This window comes from Gossypium hirsutum, chromosome A05 (genome assembly GCF_007990345.1).
Source record: "Gossypium hirsutum isolate 1008001.06 chromosome A05, Gossypium_hirsutum_v2.1, whole genome shotgun sequence".
NCBI lineage: Eukaryota > Viridiplantae > Streptophyta > Magnoliopsida > Malvales > Malvaceae > Gossypium > Gossypium hirsutum.
In genome coordinates this window covers 25461214-25477469 of record NC_053428.1, presented here as the reverse complement: position 1 = coordinate 25477469, position 16256 = coordinate 25461214, and the positions used below count along the sequence as shown (strand labels likewise).

Genomic DNA, 16256 nt, shown 5'->3' with positions numbered 1-16256 from the left:
CATATCAATTTTCAAACAAAAATATTAAAATAAATTTCTCTTTAAATCGGATCTATGGTTACGAAACTATTATTCCGATAACCTTGAATTTAAGCCATTACAAAAGGTAATATAAAAAGAGTTATTTGAAATACATAATATACAATAACTTAAAAATAAACAATATAAAATAATTTGCAATAAATATATAGCAAAACGGTTTTAAAAGAATAATAAATATATAAAAAATTGAAATAAACTACATATATACATATATATAATAGGTAAGGAATATAAAATAGATTAGGATAAAATATATACATAAATCAAGTTAAAATAAATAATAATAATTTGAATAAACAGTACATTAAAATAAGTTAAAATAGATGTAAAGTAAATAACACATAAAATATTTAAAATAACATATAATGAAATGGTTTTTTTTAAAAAGGTTAATAAATGAATTAAATAGATTTAGGACGTGGCTAAAAACGAGTTAAAATTCGGGGTATAAAATTATAAATACTGGAAAGTTAATCAAGGATCAAAATGAAACGTGTAGAAAATAGCGGGGACTGAAGAGGAAATTATTCCCAGCACTCATGTGCACTGTTCCACGCAGGACCAAAATGAGACAAACGCAAAAACCATGAGGTCAAATTGAAAACACAAAAGAAAGAACAAAAGGGGCGAATTGAAAGCAAGTAGCAAAGCGGAAGGACCCGCAGCTCAAATAGCCCACTTGGTCTTAAAAACGCACAGATCTGCACAAAAATGGGGTTTTTAACCCATTTTTGTGGTTTTTAACCCATTTTTTAAACCTCATTGAAGGCCAATCCCCAAAACTAGAAGAGCCAAAAAGAGATGGCTCTCGACCCCTTTTTGGGTTCGATTTCTCCGGCGTCGCGACCGTGGGGAATCCGGTAAGCCTCTCCCCCTTCCTTAGATTTGAAACAAAAATAAAAAAAAATCGAAAAAGGAAAAAAACAAGAAAAGAAAATCCCAAAATCAACCTTTTTCTTCTGTTTTTGCTTTTGATTGCTGAATATGCCTATGAAAAATTTACATTTTTAGTTCTTGTGGCTATATAGCCAAATATATATTTGTTCGTCTCTGTTGCCCTTGCGTGCTGCGTTATTTTTGTTCCTTTTTTGGTCTGTTTGCAAGTTGAAGAGGGAGGTCAGTGAGTGGGGCCACCGTTTTGGTGCAAAGGGATAAAAAGAGTCGAGCCTCGGGCGTTGGACTTGCCGACGAGGTACGTGGGGGGTGCGGCGCTAGGGGAAACTAAGGTTTCCAAGTTTGTTGAAATTGGTTTGGGCATTGGGCCTATCGGGCCATCAAGAATTGGGTTAGAGGTTTAGGTTTTGTTTATACAATAGGTTAAATGTAATTTGGGCTGTTTGGGCTTTTAATGTAAATGGACTTTGGGCTATTAACATTGTCTTTGGTTTTAATTTTGGTTTATTGGGTCCCGGGCAAAGTAGGCACATTACAGATATGAGGTCGGTTCATGGTCTATCGTCGATCCAGCTCTTAGTCAAAGCCAATACAATTAGCTAATGCGATAGTTCTTTAAGGTAGAAATGCATTCCAAATTCATTTAATTTTCAGAGGGATGGGGGAGGTGTACACTACCAAGAGTCCTTGAAATGGTTGCCCAATAAATGTTAGACACTGTTCTTCATGGGTGACTAATGGCTATAGCTACAAGCCAAGATTAGATTGAGTTGATGTGAAATAAATTTTTAAAAATGAATATCCCAACAAAATTTGATGTAAGCAATGAAACTTTTTACTGATTAAAAGAACAAATAAATTAATAATAAATAAAACATGGATGAAATTGAAGGGTCATTATTGGCTTTAGGTGATGAATAAAATATGAGCAAAACAAGAACCTGTTGGGTATTCCAGCAAACATATTGAAGTAGTCAAAACCCATCATCGTGCTTTCCTAAGCGCAAATATCGCACAAGTGAAGGAAAATGAAATTATAACAGTAACCACACAAAACTATATTCTAAGGAAAAAGATATAGGACTCAAAAATGATTCATCTTACCCAAATGTACCGCAGAATACGAATTTAACACCCAAAAATCGCCCCATTTTCAAGAGTTCAAAAAGCATACCTTAAAGACGATTCCCACATACTAGCGATCAACTGATGCTCCTCAATTAAACATATACTACCTTGATTCAACGCGTTGTTGAGCGAAGTTTCTAAAAAACGATTAAAATTAGAGGAACGACACAAGATTACTAGGACCGAATAATCCACTGCGGAACAAAAGAAAAACTAATAGAATTCAATAATGATTATAAAAAAGAAAAGATGTCAAAAGGAAACACAGTAGCCAAAAAGGCAAAAGTCTGAAATTGGAAATGAAATTGACGTAAGAAGGAAAAAAAATGGAAACGTGGGAGTTATTTTAGGGTTTTCAAAAATAAAAAAAAATTAAAAACATAATAAATTAAAATAACATAAATTTTTTGAAACCAACAAAAATAAAATAAATCCCATTTCACACGCAAGGATTTGAACTCAAGAGCTAGGAGTAACTGAATGTTTAATTGTTGAACCACTAGCTCATTGTTAATTTTAAAAAGTAGAAACTCGCTTAAAACTCATTTAAAGTCGTTCAAAACTTGACTGATTTGGATTTGAAAGATGTAGGAATTACTGTGCTTAGAAAAACTCAGCACATCAAGAGGTCGAAAGGGAGGTGAAAGATTAAGCATATTATAAGAAATTGAAACTTGGTAGCGGATCGTCTAGCTAAACTTAGCCAGAGCTGGAAATCAGGCTTACAAGTCTTTAATGAGACTCCTAAGGAAATAATAGACTTATTACAAGAAGATAAAGACAATAGTTGTTTTATGTAGTAGATGTAATCCATATTTTCTTCTTACAAAAAAGAAAAAAATTGTATGCCTTACCTATTCAACGTTGGGGAGGAGAATTTTTCAAAAAAAAGGAAAAAAACATTGGGAGGAGAAAAAAAAAAGAAAATAAGGGAAATGATATTTTTAAAAAATAAATTTAATCATTATGTTTAGATTAATAATTGTGGATTTAATATTTTTGTTTGGTTAAAAGGTGGAAAGGAAAAGAATGATCAAATATGGTGATTTTTTATAACATAATTATATAAAAAATAAAGAGGATAGAAAAGATATTTTATATCTTAAAATTTTATTTATTTTCCTTTCCCTAGCCTTTTTTTTATTTGGGGTAATTGAAAATTTGAAATTTTGAATGAAAGTAAAGGATATTTAACTCGCTTAGCTAATCAAACGAGGGAAAAAAATGTCTTCTTTATTTCTTTTCCTTTTCTTTGTATTATCTCAATTGAAACACGCTCTATAAGTTACGAGTAGAAAAAGTAAGAGAAGTTACCCCAATTTAGAGGAAAAGTTAAAATAAATTTTAAGTTGTAAAATGTCTTTTTTTATCTTCTCTTTCTTTTATAAACAGTTTTATGAAAAGCATATGATTGTAAAAATTTGTTGTAGTTAATCATTTTCTTTCCACTGTCTATCCAAACAAAAATAGTTAAAATTACTTTTTTTTTCCTCCACTAATTTTAACTATTCAAACAAGATAATAAAGACTTATTTACTTTCTTTAGCTTTCCATTAGGGGTGTTCAATCGGTTAATCGACCTAAAATAACATTAACCGAATTAACCGACATTTCAAAATTTTTAATTGTTAACCTAACCGAAATTTTTTCAAAAAAATTAATCGAACCGAATTTTTTTTTGTTAATTCGGTCAGTTAACCGAATTAACCGAAAATTATTTTTAAAAATTTTTGGTTAAAATAAGTATAAAATTAACCGAATTAATCGAATTAACCGAATTACCCGAATTACCTGAATTAACTAAATTAACCGAATTATTTGTATAAAGTTATTTTTTTTATTTTTATTTATTAAATTATTTGTAATTTTTATGATTGGGTTGGGTAATTGGGTTGGGTTGGGTACTTGGGTTAATATATATTAGATTGGGTACTTGAGTTTGTGTTGGATTGAGTTTGAGTGAATAGTGGGCTATTTATATATTATAATTTTATTTTTTGGTTAAACCGAAAAAATTCGGTTAACCGATCTGTTTCGAACCGAATTAACCGTTAACAAAAAATTCAAAAAATTATTAATCGACTCCCGACCGAATTAATTCGGTTAACTGACTGATTAACCGAATTTTTTCAGTTTTATCCGAGTTTTGCACACCCCACTTTCCACTCTGTTACTCTCTTTTCCTTTCCTTTGCTGCTTTTGATCCAAACATAGTGTAATGGGTTAGAAAAAATCATGGAAAGCTAAGTAAAGTGAGGGAAAAGAAAAAATGATCCATTGCCTTTGCATAAAGTATTTTTATTAAGAGGGTGAATATAAAGAGAGTTGGAATCTTTCACTTTCTCTAACTTTATTTTATTTTTAACTAGTTTTTTTCTCTCTCGCAATGTAAAGATTTCATGTGTATAAAATTATTTAGAATAAAATATATCTGAAATATTTTAAATATATTACATGAAAAAAGGTTTTGGAATACAAATATTAATATTAAACAAATTAATATAGAAATGAAATTATAAACATACCATTTTTATGTTTAAACCATACTTTAGTATATATATGATATGTATGATGTATATGATATGAGTAATTTAAATAAAATTTGGTACATATTTTAGAATTAAATGGAAATATTTAATAATTTTTTTATAATGAATGAATACAATTACTTATGGTTTTCTATCCTCAAGACATTTTTGTGCCTTTTTGAAGATGATGATTGAGGACATTAACTTCAAAATTTTCTCTAAGTTATATAAAAAAATGCTAACGTTATGAATAAACTAAAATTATTCTTACAGACAATAAAAACAAATCATTTTTTATTAAAAAGTTATACAACTTCTTCTTCCATGATGGGTATCTATACCTTGATGATGATCCCACCTCGATATTTGAGCAAGAAGAATATATATGTTCTCACTTTATGTTCCAATTTAACTGTCTGTCTCTTTTTCATACGGATTAGGAGTTTTTTAATAGAAAATATTGTAATATTTGACTACCTTTAATAATAGGACTAAATTGATCTGAGCCTTATGATAAAAAGAACTACTAGATACTTCCACCTAAAAACCAAATCCAAGAATATTGGTACAAATAAGTTGTTGAAATATTTTTAAAATATTTATAATATTTTAATAGTAATAATTGAAAAATTACAAGTGATTTAAAAGTTATGTCATTTGCTTATTAACCATGAGTTGTCACTATTTATAGAGATGAATTATGTCTTTTGTTACTAAAAGTTATGCTGATTATTAATAAAGAGTCATAATTATTCAAATAGATATCTATTGAATAATTACATTTATTATTAATAAATGTGACCATTCATCTGGATAATTATATTATCACTACAAAATAAAATAATTCGAGCTTCTAGTTGAGTTAATAGACTAGAAATAGGTGAGTGAGCGTGTGTTTTTGTATCAAGAAAGGATTGAAATGATTTTAGATGGGATGGAACATGTAATTCCTATTTGTTTCTGTGTAATTGATGAATCATTAGTTCTGATTGTATATTGTGTTATTCTAATTTTATCTTTTAGCTTCACATGTTTATGTTCATTGATGTACGAGCTATAGGCTTTTTTTTAAATTGAAAGTAGATATTTACATAAGAGGTAAAGGTGTAACGTCCCAAGAATTTAAATGTCTGATTGTCGATTTCTGTCGTAATTTATGTTTCTGTGACGGTACTTTGCTTATGTGTTCGAGGTTAGGGGGTTCGAGTTTTTGTGTTAGTGAAGCAGGGATATGTTTTTGCTGCTCTGCAAAATTAGTTTAATTGCTCTTTTAGAATTTAATATTTCTTTCCTTTTTTTTAATCATTCGTTTCTTATGTTTCTTCTTTTTCGTTCTTCTTTTCCTTTTCTTTTTTCTTTTTTCCTTCCTTTTTTTTTGGCTTACCATTAAAGTTTTGCTGTGGTGTAATCGGGTAAGTACACATCTCATTGTTGTCGACTGAAAGGTTAATTGCGTGAATTTTATTGTAGAACTTTTATTAAACTTTTGTTCGTTCGTTTCTGTCGAAATAGGTTTTGACTTGGCTTGTTTAAATTCTCTGTTAAATGACCATATGGCTTCCTTTTTAAGCGTAGATATCGAAGGTAGCGATCCCCAACGCTCTAAATTGAGTAATTACCATTGATTTATCGGTAAGTGTTAATTTCATTTGAAGCTTTTGCGTCGAAGCTTTTGACATAGTTAGTTTTGTGCTGAATTGTGCAATTTTTGTCGATTAAGTTGTTTAATTGGTTATTGGGAGTCTTTTGTGTTGTTTCTACTTCGAAACTATTCCAAGTGTTTAACAAAAACCCGATTTTCTGCAAGTGTCAAATGCCGAAAAATATGATTTTCGACGCCAGTGTGTGTCACACTGCTATGTGCCAAGTCGTGTAACTCACTGTTTGTGATTTAGGGTCATATGGGTCAGGGACACGGTGCGTGTGTCTAGGCCATGTAACTCACAATGTTTGTGAATTAGTGTCACACGAGCTAAAGAAAAGGGTGTCTATCCAGGCTGTGTAAGAGATATTTTGGAGATTGGAGCCACATGGGTGTACACTTTACTGTGTGTTAGATCGTGTAAATCACTATTTTAAGCCACAGGTTGTGTGCTAGGCCGTGTGAGAAATTAATAGGGCCACACGGACATGTGCCAGATCGTGTGGACGACACGGGTTAGGCACCCAGGCCCTGTGAATCTATACGAATATGTGGGAAAATTTCTAAATTTTTCTCGAGGGCCTTAAGCATTGTTCGAATCAAACGTAGGCCTTCTGTAGGGTTTGTATGATCTGAATTAGACCGTATAATTAGATGTCCAATAATCTGAGGTTGAATAATTGATTATCTGTAACTATAATCGATGCAACAACTGAAATGTCAATGATATGTCTTATCTGATTATGAATTATATTTGGATAACTGTATGTACATCCTTGATATCTGATATCTGTAATTTGTGTATGCATTGTGTGGGAATGATATAATGAAGGAAGTGCTAGTAGTTTAATGATCTACCCAATTAAGTGGCTAAGAGACAAATCTATAATTGATTCTAGCGATTTATTGCATACTGATCTGACTGCTAGTCTGTACTCACTCTGAAATGTGTCATACTGACACTAATTGGTGTTTAAAATTGGATGGGTACTAGATACCCTATATGGCATGTTAGGATGGTTAGAGATGGTGTGTAGCGGATGGGGGTAAGAAATTGCATTTGATCCTGATATGTTCTGTATCTGTATTTGATATACTCTGCATTTTATTTGAACTGTTACAATAATAATGAGTATCATATGTTATTGAATTTGTATCTGAACATGAGAAAATTACTGTTATATTTATATTTCTGTCTTGTCTTTATAATTGTTACACACATTGAGTTATAAACTCATTCTATTTGTGACTGAATTGTAGATAAACCATCGATTTAGGAAGGCTCGGTGTGCTAGGAGCTTGGTTATATCTCTTACTAGATATTTTATTGTTTGTTTAAACTTTAAATAACGTATGTTTTCAGGATATGGTTTATAAACTCGGATTTGATGTTGGTTTAAGTACTTAAGTGTTTTCTGTAAGACGAATTTTAAGATACTTAGAGGTTGGTTTTCCTTAACGTTTTGATGTAGCCTTCAGACTTGGTCTTAACGTCTAGGCCGGGTATGGGGTGTTACAAAAGGAATTTTGTTTTGAATCTACTAGAAAAAGAGGCTGAAACCTAAAATAATAATATATAAAGATTATTGTTTCATACATGAAACTTTTAAGGGTTCTATGGTTCATTATTGTAGACTTATATTTTTAAGTTGTTTTATTTTTTTAAAGAAACATGTATCAATCTTCTCGTTCATATTCGCATATTGTTTCACACACCGGCAATAGCTATGGACTATGGTGCTGAATTTGTAACAAAGCTACGAAGCACCAATGTCTCCACTGTAAGACTTGGCCCAAACCCAAACAACACGCCCCACTCAAAACCTTCACCCATGGTGGCTTTCCCTTCCAACACTGACATTTTCCTCATCTCGTCAAGAACAAAGATCACGCTTGGACCCCGCATGTTTCCATATTCACTTAGCACATGCCTACATGCTCTAAGCTTCTCTTTATTCAACCCAAGTTTCTCTTCAACTCCATTAAGAATAGCTACTCCACCAGGATGAACTACATAAAACAAATTTTCCCATTTGTTGATGCCAAATGGAGTAAACGCTTCAACCATGCATTGCTTAATGTTGTTAGACACGTACTTAGGCAAATTTCTCGATAGATAATACTCCATCCCCATTTCACATATTTTCCCTATCAGTAAATCATCAGATTCAAGAATAGTGGTCTGAATCGCTGATACAATTTGAAATAAAGGGCACTCGTTGATGCTGACAATAGGATTAGCACCAACAATCAAAGCCGTTGCCCCATCGAAAAATATTGCCGAGCCAATGAGTATGTCTATATGGGTCTCCGAAGGTGGTTGAAAACTCATGACCATGTTCTCGGAGCAGACAATAAGTACACGAGCACCGATATTGTTCTCGGCCAAATCCTTGGAAAGGCGCAGGGCAGTGGCTCCGGTAAAGCAACCATGATTATAAATCATGAATCTCTGAACAGAGGGTTTGAGGCCAATAAGTTTAGCAAGCTTATGGTCAGCACTAGGTATGTCTATCCCTGATGATGTGCAAAATATAAGGTGAGTGATCTTTGAAATGGGTTGTCCCCATTCTTTGATGGCTTTCAATGCTGCTTCCATACCAAGTTTTGGTACTTCCTTTACAAGAATATCTTGACGAACGTCAAAGGATGGAGCCTTGTAGATAGTTAAGCAGGGATTCTCTTTTAGCATGGCCTCACTTAAGTGCATGTAACGTTTCTTTATTGCAGATTTCTCACCTGGTAACATATATAAATTACATTTATATTAGTGAGGAAATGGATAAATAATTTGATGGAAGATTACATATAAAATAACAGTCCATTCCTAGCTTTTACAAAACTATGATACTTACATATTCGTCGAAATTTATCTTTCAATTGCGTCATGTGTTCACTTTTAGTCACTCGAAAGTAGAAATCTGGATAATCAATTTGGTAAAAGCAGTTGGGTGGATTTATTGTGCCAATAGCTAGAATAGTAGCTAATTTCTCAACTGCACAAGCCTCTAAGTTATTTTCTGTTGCCATATCTAAATATTTTTGGTTTGTTGCTTTTTAGCAAAAAGTTTCAAAATTGAGTTTATATAGAAATTATTTTGAGAACTTCAATTGCAAAAATAAGTTAGGCAATAATGTTAATGAACTTTTAGCATTTGGCCAACCTAACTTGCCAAATCCTAAAGCTCCAAGAAGATTAAATCTTATTTGACAAGTGTTTGGCAAATTATCTTATCTAAGGACAAATTTATTTTTGGCTATTTCAATAAGATTTTATTAATTTATAGTTTTTTTATAATCACGTGTCTTCATTCGTATTACGGTTTGAATATAAGCATGTATTAATTTATAACTTTATAATACATAAAACCAGCTCCTTTTTTATCATTAAACATTAATTCATGTATTATTATCATTTAACTTTATAATACTAATTTTGAACCTAATATTTCTTTCTCTCAAGAATATTGAGAAAAAAATTCGGTATTGGTTGACAAGTGCTTTGGCACATCTATTGAATGTACAATCGCAACATCGATAAATATAATACAAGTAACAATTTTCATGTGCAAAATATCCATATAAAATCTGAATTATAGTGGTTTAAGTACGAGCTTTTCTTGTTTTGAATTAGAAATGACAATGAAAAAGTCCATGAGAGTGGCAGAAAGAATATGGTGGTCAGTTCTGCATCATTTCTAGTCATGGCAATTAAAGTACATTGATCCTATTTTAAAGTGGAACAAGCAACACCACTTTTCGCACTGGTAAAAATTCCAATTCATATCGATTACATCGGCTCATTTCGGTCAATTCCAATCACACTAATTGGAATATGGTGCACCGGCTGATGCATAAATAATATTAAAAAAATAAAACTTTTAACTATTTACTATTATACTAATTACTTAATTGAAATTTACTAACGAATCAAAAATGATTACACTGAAAAGTAAAGTTTAACATTTTAAACATTAAAGGATTTATTTTTTGGACATACTTTCACATTTAAAATATAAAAACCCTATTCACATTATCACCAAAAAAAATCCCTACTCACCCTTAAGTTCTTTTCCTTGTTAATTTATTGAATAATAAATTTTATTTGTGGAGTTTATTGATGAAAATTTTATATAATTGATGAAAATTTTATATTTAAAAATTATTAAGTGTTATTTGTTTGATATTGTAAATATTTTTATATACATATATTAAATATCTTTTAAAAATAATAATGATACATCGAAACAAACTAATACATATTAATTTTAATAAAAATGATATATCCAGAAATATGATACTATTTGCCTTATAAAAAACCCATGTCACATGTCCAACAATTCATACACAATTATGTTGGTAATTATTGATCGTACTTTCACAAACTTCAGATTTTGATAAAATATGGTGGCTCTCAACTGTTGGTGCAGCCTGCGGTCATGTTATTACTTACTTTGGCATTGGTTTATTGCAAGTACCACCTATTTAATTTTAGTGAAAAGCTATTATAAGTTGTTGAATCATTTTCAAAATATGTATAATATTCTAATAGTGATAATTGGAAAATTACAAATGATTTAAAAATTATGCCACTTGCTTATTAACTAAGAGTTCTCAACCAAGAATTATCACTATTAATTATAGAGATGAGTTGTGTCTCTTGTTACTAAAAGTTATGTTGATTATTAATAAAAATTCATAATTATTCAAGTAGAGGTCTATTGAATAATTAGTTTCTTATTAATAAATGTGACCATCCATTTGGATAGTTATGTTATCACTACAAATTAAAATATTTTGAACCTCTGATTGAGTTAGTCAACTAGAAAGAGGTGAGTGAGCATGCATATTTGGATCAAGAAAGGATTGAAATGATTTAAATGTGACAGAACATATGATTCCTATTTGTTTTTGTGTAATTGATGAATGGTTAGTTCTAATTGTATATTATGTTATTCTAATTTTATCTTTTAGCTTCACATGTTTAAGCCCTAGTTCATTGATTTATGAGCTATAGGCTATTTTTTTTATTGAAAGTAGATATTTATATAAGGGGTGAAGAGATTTTTTCCTAATCTACTAACAAAATATATTGAAACCTAAAACAATAATATATAAAGATTATTATTTCATACATGAAAATTTTAAGGGTTCCATGGTTCATTATTCTAGACTTATGTTTTTAAGTTGTTTTTTAAAGAAACATGTATCGATCTTCTTGTTCACATTCGCATATTGTTTCACACACCGTCAATTTTGTTGAACAAAAAAAAGTTTCACACACCGGCAATAGCTATGGACTATGGTGCTGAATTTGTAGCAAAGTTACGAAGCACCAATGTCTCCACTGTGAGACCTGGCCCAATCCCGAACAACACACCCCACTCAAGAACTTCACCCGTGGTGGCTTTACCTTCTATCACTGACATTTTGCTCATCTCATTAAGAACAAATATCACACTTGGACCCCACATGTTTCCATATTCGCTTAGCACATGCCTACTTGCTCTAAGCCTCTCCTTATTCAACCCAAGTTTCTGTTCAATTCCATTAAGAATAGCTACTCCACCAGGATGAACTACATAAAACAAATTTTCCCATTTACTGATGCCAAATGGAGTAAACGCTTCAACTATGCATTGCTTGATGTTGTTAGACACGTACTTAGGCAAATTTCTCGATAGATAATACTCCATCCCCATTTCACGTATTTTCATTATTAGTATATCATCAGATTCAGGGATAATTGTTTGACTCGATGATACAATTTGAAATAAAGGGCACTCGTTGATGCTGACAATAGGATTAGCACCAACAATCAAAGCCGCTGCCCCATCAGAAAAAATTGTGGAGCCAATGAGTATGTCTAAATTGGTCTCCAAAGGTGGTTGGAAACTTATGACCATGTTCTCGGAGCAAACAATAAGTACACGAGCACCACATTGTTCTCAACCAAATCCTTGGCAGGACGCAGGGCAGTGGCTCCGGCAAGGCAACCTTGATTATAAATCATAAACCTTTGAATAGAGGGTTTGAGGCCAATTAACTTAGCAAGCTTATGGTCAGCACTAGGCATGTCTATCCCCGATGATGTAGAAAATATAAGGTAAGTGATCTTTGAAAAGGGTTGTCCCCATTCTTTGATGGCTTTCAATGTTGCTTCTATACCAAGCTTTGGTACTTCCTTCACAAGAATATCTTGATGAACGTCAGAGGATGGAGCCTTGTAGATAGTTAAGCAGGGATTCTCTTTCAGCATGGCCTCATTTAAGTGCATGTAATGTTTCTTTATTGCAGATTTCTCACCTGGTAACATATATAAATTACATTTATTTAGTGATGAAATGGAAAAATAATTTGATGGAAGATTACATATAAAATAACAATCCATTCCTAGCTTTTACAAAACTATGATACTTACATATTCGTTGAAATTTGTCTTTCAATTGCGTCATGTGTTCACTTTTAGTCACTCGAAAGTAGAAATCTGGATAATCAACTTGGTAAAAGCAGTTGGGTGGATTTGTTGTGCCAATAGCTAGAATAGTAGCTAATTTCTCAACTGCACAAGCCTCTAAGTTATTTTCTGTTGCCATATCTAAATATTTTTGGTTTGTTGCGTTTTAGCAAAAAGTTTCAAAATTGAGTTTATATAAATATTATTTTGACAACTTCAATTGCAAAAATATGTGAATTAGGCAATAATGCTAATGAACTTTTAGCATTTGGCCAACCTAACTTGCCAAATCCTAAAGCTCCAAGAAGATTAAATCCTATTTGACAAGTGTTTGGCAAGTTTTTTTATCTAAGGACAAGTCTATTGTTGGCTATTTCAATAAGATTTTATTAATTTATAGTTTTTATAATCACATGTGTCTTCATTCGTTTTACGGTTTGAATATGATCATGTATTAGTTTTTAACTTTATAATACATAAAATCAGCTCATTTTTTTATCATTAAAACTTAATTCGTGTACTATTATCATTCAACTTTATAATACTAATTTTGAACTTAATATTTCTTTCTCTCAAGACTATTAAGAAAAAAATTTGGTATTGGTTGACAAGAGCTTTAGCACATCTATTGATTGTACAATCGCAACATCGATAAATATAATACGAATAACAATTTTCATGCGCAAAATATCCATATAAAATTTGAATTATTGTTGTTTAACTACGAGCTTTTCTTGTTTTGAATTAGAAAGGATAATGAAAAAGTCCATGAGAGTGGTAGAAAGAACATGGTGATCAATTTTACATCAGTTCTAGTCATACCAATTAAAGTACATTGATCCAATTTTAAAACAGAACAAGCAGCATATTTTTCCGAACTGGTGAAAATTTCGATTCATATCGGTTATATCGGCTTGTTTCAATCAAATCGAATCACACTTATTGGAACATGGTGCATCGAATAATGAATGAATAATATTAAAAAAAGTAAAACTTTTAACTATTTACTATTATGCTAAAGACTTAACTGGGATTTACTAAGGAATTAAAAATGATTACACTGAAATGTAAAGTTTTGTTATGTAACACCCCTAACCCTAAACCGTCGCCGGAATAGAGTTACGAAGCATTACTGGACATATCGAACAATTTACTAATAATTTACAAATCAATAAGGTACATAGTATAATTTAATTATTAAGTTCCTATAATGGACCCTCGAGGTCCAAAACACGTATTTAAAGTGGAACGGGGCTAGTTCGAGTATTCCGAAAATTTTCCATAATTTTTTTAACTCAATTTAACCCCTTTATAAACATCTAACCTTCCCTGCAATTTTCAAACCGCAATCAATTTGCAACCAATATAACAAACCATACATTTCCACACTCAAACATACCTAATTATGCCTACAACATTAATTTAACAATTTATCTACTTGATCACTCATAAATAATTTTTTAATTGAACTAATAATTTCATTCATTTTCCATTTTAGTTTCATTCCATATTTTACCAAATATGCCACACTAATTCATTTCATACTTATAACCCATATTAGACATCATTTTACAACCAAAGTTTCAAGACTTAAGTACATAATTTATACAATACCTAAGTACATGCCACTTTTACCAAAAGAGGGATTAGATCACCAAATTGTCTCTGAAGTCGGGATTGATCTGGATGCTTGTAACACCCCAAACTCGGCCTAGACGTTATGGCCGAATCTGGCAATATCACATGGAATGGATTTTGAAGCTGAACTCCTTAAGTTAAACCATTCTGGTTAGGTAAGCTTTATTTAAATTGAAAGAATCACGCACCAGATGTTTTGTTTCAAACTTTTCCTTTTTAAGCAAAAGCTATTGTAATCAATTAATTTAGAAAAAATCGTTTTTGTTTACGAAATCCTTATTTTTAGGAAAATCGTGTTTGTTGAATTGCAGTTTAAATAACCATAAAACAATGTAAAGTTTCGAAATAGAAACCACACAGTCCAAGTCCAGAATTACATCAAAACCCAACCAAGTAATAAATTTGAAAATTTATATAATAGGGTGAATTACGTGTGACCATCGTAGAGTTTGGGCCTTAGCCCACTCGGATGCCGAATCAGATATATATAATAGGGCCTTAGCCCAATCAGATATAGAATCAGAAATATATTAGGGCCTCAGTCCTATCAAATATAGAATGCAGATCAGAATATTAGAATCCTACCCACTAGCCTCTACACACCATCTCCGTCCTACCCTACACACTATGTGAGGATATAATCAACCCACTCATCCCTGCATACCATGCTGTACTGAAATACGACACATAAACAGAATAATGCAGTTGAGCTGCCAGATAATAGGCTTAGAGCGTTTCAGACATTTCCTCCGAAATATCATCAACCCTCTCCGATGCAATGTAACATGCCAAATATGACATGCAAATAACCGATCATACATTCAGTTCAGTATATATACCATGCTTAGTCAAACACTATATAATCAGATTACTTAAATAGGGGTTTAAGTAACGCTTATCGATCCTACAGTAGGTCCACAGTCAACTTGGGCAACCCGTGCAACATTATAGATCATTTCAGAAAAATGGGCTCACACGCCTATTTGGCCTGCCCGTATGGGCCCACAAGCTCGTGCGGCCCATACGACCCAAATTGGCCTTGGCCATGTGGATCACATAGCCTGGCCCAGAATTTTACACGTCCGTGTGGTTTACCCGTGTGGGCTCACATGCTCATGTGGCCCATACGGCTCAAACCAGTATAGCCTGTGTCTCGCACACGGCCTGCCTGGCCATCACACGGCCGTGGCCAGTGTGTACGGCCTGGCCTCGTCGATCACACGCCCGGGTTAGGGAACACGGCCTACCTCACGGCCGTGTGGCTTCAACAGAATGGTTTTTAGCTTTTGTCGAAACTCGTTTTCTGTGTTTCTGGGTACACACTTGTATCATTTTCGACGCGTAAGCACTTCTAAGCATTCAGGAACCTTCACTTTGGTGGCAGCGTATCTACATCGCTTCTACGTTAATCGATACACTCTAGCCCTTAACCAACAATGCACAAAAGAGCAACAGAGAAGACGAAGACTAGAGGTCGGCAATAAAAATTAAAATAGTAGATGGGAGCGGCAGCAAAAGAAAAGTGGCTTGGGAATAGAGAAGGGAGAAATTTAAAATTTCCAAATGTGAGACTTGAACCCAATACCTCAAACACACCCTAGAACACTTAACCACTAAAGTAGATACACATTTGTGTCAATTAATTTCAGAAACACATACAGATATTTTTGTGCTCCAAAATCACATATGCCGGAATAAAAGAAATTTGGGGCGTTACAACTCTACCATCTAAAAGAAAATTTCGCCTTCAAAATTTTACCTGATCAGAAAAGGTGAGGATACTGATGACGCATCGAGTCTTCCGACTCATAAATGGCCTCCTCAGTGCTATGATTCCGCCACAACACTTTCACTAAGGGGATAAGCTTTCTTCGCAGAACTTTAATGTCGTGATTTAGAATCTAGACCGGCTCCTCTTCGAACCTTA

The 16256-nt window shown here is 32.4% G+C and overlaps 1 protein-coding gene, 1 long non-coding RNA gene and 1 pseudogene across 2 annotated transcripts; 1 reads left to right on the top strand and 2 right to left on the bottom strand.

Annotated features, from left to right (window-relative positions):
- Positions 1 to 471: 471 nt before the first annotated feature.
- On the top strand, positions 472 to 1433 carry LOC107897116 (uncharacterized). The gene is made up of 2 exons (XR_001684032.2): positions 472 to 902; positions 1153 to 1433. It is a non-coding gene; the product is annotated as an uncharacterized lncRNA (long non-coding RNA).
- A 6356-nt stretch (positions 1434 to 7789) lies between these two features.
- LOC107897115 (chalcone synthase) lies at positions 7790 to 9287 on the bottom strand. The gene is made up of 2 exons (XM_016822464.2): positions 9090 to 9287; positions 7790 to 8973 (listed from the first exon to the last, which is right to left on the bottom strand). Exons 1-2 carry the CDS (start codon positions 9262 to 9264, stop codon positions 7967 to 7969), a joined length of 1182 nt encoding a protein of 393 aa, XP_016677953.1. The 5' UTR covers positions 9265 to 9287; the 3' UTR covers positions 7790 to 7966.
- A 2106-nt stretch (positions 9288 to 11393) lies between these two features.
- LOC107897114 (chalcone synthase-like) lies at positions 11394 to 12844 on the bottom strand (annotated as a pseudogene).
- Between the last annotated feature and the right edge of the window lie 3412 nt (positions 12845 to 16256).